Source organism: Charadrius vociferus, unplaced genomic scaffold (assembly GCF_000708025.1).
Source record: "Charadrius vociferus isolate BGI_N301 unplaced genomic scaffold, ASM70802v2 scaffold32, whole genome shotgun sequence".
Lineage (NCBI taxonomy): Eukaryota > Metazoa > Chordata > Aves > Charadriiformes > Charadriidae > Charadrius > Charadrius vociferus.
Window position 1 is genome coordinate 12,331,981 of NW_009647856.1, and position 8,238 is coordinate 12,340,218.

Below are 8,238 nucleotides of genomic sequence, written 5' to 3' on the forward strand. Positions count from 1 at the left end.
TATACCTGCCCATCTCCCGGCTATGACTGCCACGTCGCCTTGAGCAGAAACAACGTACCGTCAAAGACCAGCCACTGCCAGGCCTTCGAGCAGAGCCAGGTATAGGTTTGCAACAGGACTGTGCAGACAGCTCACTTGTGAGCCGCAGGGGAGCACAGCGCTGGCCTGGGTGCCTCGCTCATTCCTCACCTTGTTTTTTTCATCTGTGTTTCCCTTCTCACCCCAGTATTACGTGTATGAAGTGTCCGGTGGCAGCACTGCCGAGCGGCCCAGGCAGATCTGCCCGTACATAGTCATCGCCTGCCAGTATAGGGAGCCGAAGGAAATGCCCGTCTTAGCAATAGAGAGCCTGTAAGCAACTTGCTGTTGTTTCAAAATTCCTGGTCACTTTTGTGAGCTGTTTTTCCTTTTCCCATTGCTAAATGTTCCTTTTTCTCTCCCTTTTCTCTAGACCTGAGCTTAATCACAAAGGTAGGAGCATTTGGTGGTTGGTTTTGTTTTATAAATGTACCTTTCTCTATTTGTTCTCCTCTTCTCTCCTGCTTTCCCTGAGCTGTTCTCCCTTTTGCCTGTAGCATTGTACTGTCCATGGAGGGGGCAGCTGTCCATCCAGGGCCAGCTTTTGTGCAACATCGCCCTGAGGACCCCATACAGCTCCACGATTCCAGCTCAGCTGTAAGTTGCCCTTTTCTATTCTTTCTGTGCAATTGGTGGAGTGCGAAGCATTACAGCCACTCTTGTGGATTGTTTTGGGATCGCCTTTTGCTGTCTGTGTACAGCAAAAGCCATTTTTTTCTCTCCTGCCCCATCCCTTCATTGATCAGCATCTTCTTGCATCTTTCCGCCTGCACCATCGGAGCAAGCATCAGTGTCAGGAAAGTGGTGTTGGGCAGCCAGCAGTGCAGTGTCACAGCAACAGCTGGATAATGACATGAGATCAGGCCCTGAACTGCAGCTGGAAACAGCTGTACTTTGTCATCTCTTTTTGTTAGCTGCTTTGGGATGTTTATTCCAAATCAATTATTCCTGCTTGGGATTTTTCTCCTTGTGAAAAGTGGGCTTCCTGATGGTGCATGTACGAGCAGCCAGCTGTGTTTACAGATCGGCACGATGGCAAATAAATTATTGAGGTAACTAGCATTCAAAAAAATAAGATATTTAAAATTTTCAGTAGTCAGAAGCCAACCAGCAGGCAGCAATTTGAAACAGCTGGTGACAGCCAGTAACACAGCCACCAATATCAGCGTTTGGAGGTGTTTTCAAACAGGATCCTCAAATCGGCTACGTGCTAGGCAAGCTGTGCCTTCTCCAACCTTCTCCAGAACTGCTTTCTCTGGTTTCACAGTGACAGGGCAACCGGGGCTCTTTGCTATGCTTAATTCTGGGAGCCTTTTATGCTTGTGATCTCACCTTCAGCTGCTTTATCCCCACAGGCCTCCGAACCTGGACGTTAACCATGTCATGGGTTTGTCTGACTTGAAGAAAAAGCTACCAGAAGCTGCATTTGGGAAAAGAAATTACATTGAGAATGAAGGTGCGTGCAAAACCCGCCAGTGTGATGGGTAACATTTACTTGTGCTGTGCCATAGGAATTGCATTTGGGGAGGGTGTCAGAGCTCAGGACCGCGTAGCACTGGGTCCTGTCTTGAAGGGTGGCAGATTGTAGATAAGTGAGGAAAAATGCCAAGGCAGCACAGGGATGTTTTCCTGTCCACATTTCCTGTGGTCTCCTGGTGTGATATAATCCTCTTCTCAAAGCAGCCCTTTAATCAGCCCGTTTCTCAGAGAGGGCAGGGTGGGAGATGCTGTTTTGAGACCTGTGCTCCCATCCTGCGAGGTGCCACACACGGTGCAACTGAGAGCAAATGCAGGGAGACAAACTTTCCCATTCTTACATGGGGCACTCCACCTCTTGGGGTCTGACGCAGTGTCTCCTGCATCTGGGTGGATGGGGGTAACTGCCAGCCAAAGCCAGAAAAGATGTGGCTGCCTGCAGCAGCTTTGGGTTACGGGTGAGCTACTTGTCACTTCAGGGGGACTGACAGTGAGAGTGAATGGCAGCGTGAGAGAGGAGAGGACTCCAGAAACCTTGAGGAGAGGCAGGGAATGCTCAGCAATCAGCAAATAAAAGTACAAATTTGGGGAAGGGAGAGAAGGCTCTACCATCCCCTTAGTGGTGCTAAAAGACCCCGTTTGCTTATAGTCAACCACGCTCTGTCCTGGTCAGTGCAGGGTGGGGAGGAGGGGACCTGTGTCTAATTACACTTTGGGGTTCATACTGCTGATTGCTTTTTAGGTTAGAGTTTTGGTGAGCCTGGCAGCTTTCAGCCCTCAGGTTATAGCTGTATGTGACTATGCAATGCAGTGGACACGCAATTATTGACACGGATACCGCAGGTTGCACATGGAGAGCTCTGGATGTGATTTGCAGAAGCTCCAGGTGCATCTCTGTGTCAGTTTGCACCAAAATAAGTGTGGACTGCTGCAGCGTTGCCTCCCATCTGTGTATCAGCTCTGTTGAACTGGGTCGGGGCACTGATCGGACTGGCTGACAGCCAGCCTGTTTTGGGGGTTAGCATTCAGCTCACAGTGCAGATGGACACAGAATAGCGCCAGGGCAGGGAAGGAAGCAGGAGAAGTCGGGGGAGGCCACAGCAACACTTGATGAAGATGCTGTGGAGCCACAGTCTTACAGTCAGCTGGTGAAAGAGAGGAAATACATGAACAGAAGAATTTTGCTGCGAGATTCGGGAGAGGTAATGTGGGACCAAGATCTTGCCTTTGTTAAACTCCCTTGGAGATCAGAGTGCAGAATAAGGATATTCCATAGCAGAGGAGCGTATGGCATATTAGAATGAGGTATTTCCCTCTGAAAGGCTCTGTTAAAGCACACAGCATTGTTTAAATTGCTTTTGTTAGCTGCAGAGTTAAGATAGAAAACATCTCCTGTGAACCATGGGTTGAAGAGGAAGCTCACTGTGATAAGAACACATGTACCTACTTAGGAAATCTTGATAAGTTCTTTTTAAATCCAGTGCTTCCACCAATTGCACACCCATCTTCCTGGTACGAGAGCATTTGTTTGCTTGGAGTTCATGCAAGAGGCACTATTTCAACATCAAATTCTCTGTTATTTGTCTGCAGTCTGCTTTCAGGGTGTTTACTTCAGTCTGTATGAAGTAGAAATATCGAATAAGGATCAGTATAAAATGGATGAGTTAGTAGAAAATCTAAAGGAAAAAGACTTGGTAAGTATTTTAAAATACTGTCTTTCTGGGAGGAAAGTGGCCTTTTAAATGATCTCTTGAAACTTCTGGTAACATTATGCACAGATTCCGAACTAATGCAAAATGGAATTAATTTGCCTGCTTTATTTTCCTGCTTTCTTATTCTCAAACATAGTCTTTCTGTATATAAACTGTTAACTGAAGATTACCCACTATGAGCTGGCAGCTGATTCCTAGGGTGACCGTGCCCTGATGAGCAGAAGGCATTACACCAGGCAAACCTCCTCTTTGGCTATGTTTACGCCAGTTGACATTATTTTATTGTCTTTATTAATGATTTTCCCCCTTGCATTGCAAACAGTATGGTGGATAAGGACTGCGAGGGGATCTTATATATTAAGAAACAAGAAGCAAAGTCTTCAAATGCCAAAATGATTATTACTAAGCAAAAGACATAAACTGTCACGTGCCTGTCTTTCTCCTTTGTGGCTGAAAAATAGCTCCCGCTCAGCTAGATACTCACAGTTACACCACCAAAACCTCATGGGCTTCTGGGAGCCCCAAAGGTGTTGAGATTTATCCTTATTTTAAAGGGGAATTTCCCTTGTGATATATTATCTGATAGGGCTTTTTTCCAGCACGCTGGTGTCGTCTTGTTCCCAGTGTGATTGTCACATCTCCTTATGACTCCAAGGGATAAACCTCACCCCTGTGGAGCATGGCACCTGCATCTCTGCTGGGATTTGTGATTCAGTTGGGTTTGGCTTTGATGTTCCTAGTTGCTCTCTCACATCTGATGCTTCCTGTAGATTCAGGGTTGTAGATTCGTGGCCACAAACTTGCAGCTGGCTGGGCATGTCCTCCCCCCACTATAAGCTGGCAGCAGCCCATGAACTGCCTGGAAGCGCTGTTGCTGTGTGGCGCTGCTGAAGAGCTGCCCACCGATGTGCAGCTTCCCATATGTAGCGTAACAGAGCAAGTGTTTGTTGTGGGTCCCTGTAAGAAAAGCACTCGGACTCCCTAAAGTATTGATTAAACTATCTTTTTATTGGTAACAACACGAGAAGGAAAAAAGGGGGTTAGCAAAGACAATCTTAATCACCTGCCTGAAAATCGTCTGGTTGATGAGAAATCACAGCTATTTCATTGAGCTGGATTTATGCAGCAGAGATGCTGGCTCTTATCCCTTCTGCTCTGCTGGCTTGAGACAACCAAAGCAAGGAGCTACTGTTCTGAATAGTGAATATTACACTGAAATTGTTCAGCATTTCCAAAGTTGTTCTGTTGTCCTGGAGAAATGAGGCTGTGGGCGTTAATCCAATCCTCTGTTATGTCTGAATGTAGTGAATGAGATCAGTGAAGTTTCACAGAGCATTAGAAGCCCTAGGGTTATTCAGTTCCTGTAGGTTTCCAGAAAAGATGTGTCTGCATGGAAGAAAGAGATCCAAATGGGTGTCCCCACGGAGGTAAAGGCAGTCCAAGCCAAGCTCTGTGATGAGGCATCAAGCAACACCCAAACACATGAAAAGCCTCGATAAGAGCACGTATCTTTTTAGACATGCGGTCATCCAGCTCTGAGACAGAGTCGCAGGCATCGCTTAGACTCAGCAAATTTTTTTTCGCATATTCATTGATACTGATGCTGCTAATAAGCAAGCTGCATGGCCTGAACTTCAGTCAGGCTTGTGGCTGGAACAGTAGATTTTGTTTTGTCAGATGCTTTTCTTTCCCTGCTGGGAAAACCTTCCCCTGCGGCTGCGGAAAGCAATTCCTGGCTGAGATGCTTTTGAACTGAAGGGACTAAAATTATTAACCTTGTTCATTAATTACAGCTAGTTTGGCTAAGCATATTTATTTTTTAAGGAACCAGGTGGGAGGAAGTTGAGAGCTGAACAACAACATAAATGGAATGTTTCTGGTTACAGGTCCCACTTGACCCAAGTGGCATGAAACGAACAGTGTTCTCAACAGGGAATGAGCTGGTGGTGTTGGCACACATTCACCGGCAATCAGGGCTTGTTGACAGTCATGCTGATTGATATAAAGTGTGCTAAGGAGGAAAGGGAATGGTTGCTCTAACTCTGTACGGGTTTGTTGTAGGCAATCATCAAATATTTACAAGATCAAGGAGTCCTTATCCTCCTCACGTCCTCTGCCTTGGCACGAGATGATGGTAAGACATGGCTACGTAGTAACTAGTATCTGTGCTTAAACATCCTGCTCTGTTTTAGAAACGGAGGGTGGGCACCCTCAGTCTAAACAAAACCCGTTGCTTTCTTTCATAGGGTTTGACCCCAAGGAGCCCGTCAGCCTCCTGGCCCTGTTCCTGTTCACCTCGTCTCGGTTGGTGTGCCCGAAAGGTAGGGAGGTTCCCTTTGCTGGCTTTGGACACTGTGTTTTGGGTGTGGGATCCTCACCAGAAGGTCCTCACGGACACATTCCTCTAGAAAAACTGATTTATCTGCTCAGAACCACGTACAGCTTTAGTGCAAAGGGTGTTGAGAGAAAAGTCTCAGCTCTAACTATGCTGCATTTTAAGCTGAGCTAGACCAGGTCCATGTCTCTCCCCTTCGCTGCACACCCTTGCCCCTTTGCAAGAAGTTGATGTGAGTGAAAAATAATTACTTTTCTCCCTCTCGGTTGGTTTTCAGCAGCATCCACTCCCTGAACTGTCTTATGTGTACGCATGGGAGTCTGACTCCTGCAGAGCCTGGCTCATGTCCCTAAAGTGCTCTGGAGCTGTGCTCAGGGGGCAAAACGACACAAGGCATTTGCTGGACCCTGCGTGGAGCTGATGTGATTTAGGGCAGGAAAACAGCCTGCCCTAAAAAAAAAAGAAGTGAATTGTTTTCTGCTGAGATAACAAGTGAAATGGGCTCCGTAAAAGGTTGCTGCTGATGTGGGCAGGGGGAGGAGAGATGGAGAAGGGTCATTACTCTCTGAAGAGCAGCAGGGGTTTGGAGGCTCAGCTGTGTTGTGCAGCTTCTCTGCTGCAGGATCTGTAAAAGCTGATAGCGGAGCCGTGATGACCAGTCAGGGTGCGTGACGGGGGAGGGAGGGAGGTGGTGTTGGGCAGAGCCGCCGCCATTCTTTGCTGCCATCAAGGTGAGTCACAGCTCTCGGACCTGAGAGGTGAATCCACACAGTTTGCAGCCCCCAAACATGCTTCTTTTCATGCAGAACAAACACGGAGGCACTAAATAAGACAAAATACAGATTGCACAGTTTGAACCGCAGATCTTGAAATAAGAATGAGCTTCAACATCTGTTGCATTTGCCTCCAATTTTCTCTGTACCTGTTGGCTTTATACTGCACTGTCTATGTGGAAATACTCACACTACAATTTTCTCTTGTGGACATAAAGAGAGTTACTGCTCTGCTTCCCCCGGACAGCTTTATCCGCGCGCCTCTCATTGCATGCACTCCACCATTACTACTTCTAGCCTTGCAGATCCCCAAGCAACATATAAACAGGGGCCTTTTGCTCTGCGTAACTTCTGGCTTGCTTTTTGTTGAGTCATCCTAGGGACAAGCCAAGAGACTGTTTATGCCAGCGCACACTGGTATTTCAGTCCGCCTCTGTGTGACTGATGGCTGGCATTGCTGACAGAGCTGCACAGGACATGCCCATCTCTCCTCCCCGGAAGATAAAATCGGCAGAAGAGCCGACAGGACCTACCAGCACATCTGAGCATGGATTGCTTTGTCCTTTTTGGTGTTTAACTTCCAGCTACAAACTTTCTCCTTCAGGATCCGCATACGAAGTGGGCTTGTAAGTCGGGTGAAGACGTGATGGTGACTTGGCAGTGCGGGGTGCGAATGCCTTTGATGACTGAATTCAGTCAGCCTAACGTTAAGCATGTGCTGCTGGTGGCTGTGTTAGCATGGCAACTTTACTAGTTTTCTTTCCAGGCATAGGAAAGAGCCAAGCTCCTCCTGAGGCAGACCAAAGATCCAAAATGCCAGGTGAAACCTGGGATCAGGTTCTTGCTGTGATGCCTGAAGGGAGGTGAAGAGAAAGAATGCCCGGAGACCAGACTGGAGGTGGGAACTGACCACCCAGATATCGAGATCTTGCTGACCACCCCTGCAACAGGCAGAAAATACCCTCCAGAGCAGAGGGGTGTATTCCTGCAAGACTGACTGCAAGCACTGTGCGCTGAGGGAGAGGGGAACAGGGCAAGGAGGTATTTATCTTCAGGAGGGTTATTGTGGAAGAAGGTGGTGGAGACAGGAGAGGGCACCAGGCATAAGGAGTATTCTGGGATGATGATGGTGCAAGCAGCCAGTTTGTAGGAAGGTTTGGGGCTGTAGCAGACGTGGCCTGCGGCTGGTGTTGATGCTAAAGAGGAGGCAAAGCCTGGGCAACTGGAGAGTAGCTGGCAGCAAAGCACAGAGGCAGGGGGAGAGAATAACATTGAGCAAACCCTCCACGTTGTTGCGTGACACGATCTGAGCGTTGATGCCTTCCAGATGTCTTCCCTCTGGTGCCGGCAGGACTCCTGCACGTGCTTTCCCGTTCTGCCTACGTGAGCGATGTTACCCCAGCCAGCCCTGACTGTCCCCTGGCTCAGAGACCTCTTCTCACTGAGGTTAGAAACCCTTTTTGCTTTGGAGCTTCTCCTTCCTATGAAGATAAGCAGAATTGTGCAGGGATTTGGGATTGAAAAGGGATGGTCACCGAAGACTGCAGGGGAGGCGCAAAGAGAAAAGGAGGGTGAAGGACGGACGCATTTGAAGTCATTCAGCACAGACTCAAAGCATGAATAATGTTTCCCGTTTCAAAACAAGCGGCTTCTGAATCTGTTCCCTTCCTGTCCAGACAGCCGTCGGGAGGAATGTAGGGCAGGCATAACAAGCCCGCTGTGCAGACGTGCCGCAGCGTTCCTGAGCCAGCGGCGGAGGCAGGCAGCTGGGAGTTGGTTTGCGGGGACGCCTGGGCTTGCCGGTAACAAGGACCAGCATTGCCAGTGCAAGGCAGGGCCAAGAGGCGAAGAAAATCACACATCT

The 8,238-nt window shown here is 48.2% G+C and overlaps 1 protein-coding gene across 1 annotated transcript in view; it reads left to right on the forward strand.

The window, feature by feature from the left end:
• Positions 1 to 246: 246 nt before the first annotated feature.
• FAM208B (family with sequence similarity 208, member B) overlaps positions 247 to 8,238 on the forward strand; it is a 29,620-nt gene continuing 21,628 nt past the window's right edge. Inside the window, exons 1-7 of the mRNA XM_009883026.1 lie at positions 247 to 351; positions 452 to 471; positions 576 to 675; positions 1,434 to 1,534; positions 3,145 to 3,248; positions 5,328 to 5,400; positions 5,513 to 5,736. Coding sequence (XP_009881328.1) covers positions 326 to 351; positions 452 to 471; positions 576 to 675; positions 1,434 to 1,534; positions 3,145 to 3,248; positions 5,328 to 5,400; positions 5,513 to 5,736 — 648 coding nt within the window. The 5' untranslated portion in view covers positions 247 to 325. The remainder of the gene's footprint in view (positions 352 to 451; positions 472 to 575; positions 676 to 1,433; positions 1,535 to 3,144; positions 3,249 to 5,327; positions 5,401 to 5,512; positions 5,737 to 8,238) is intronic.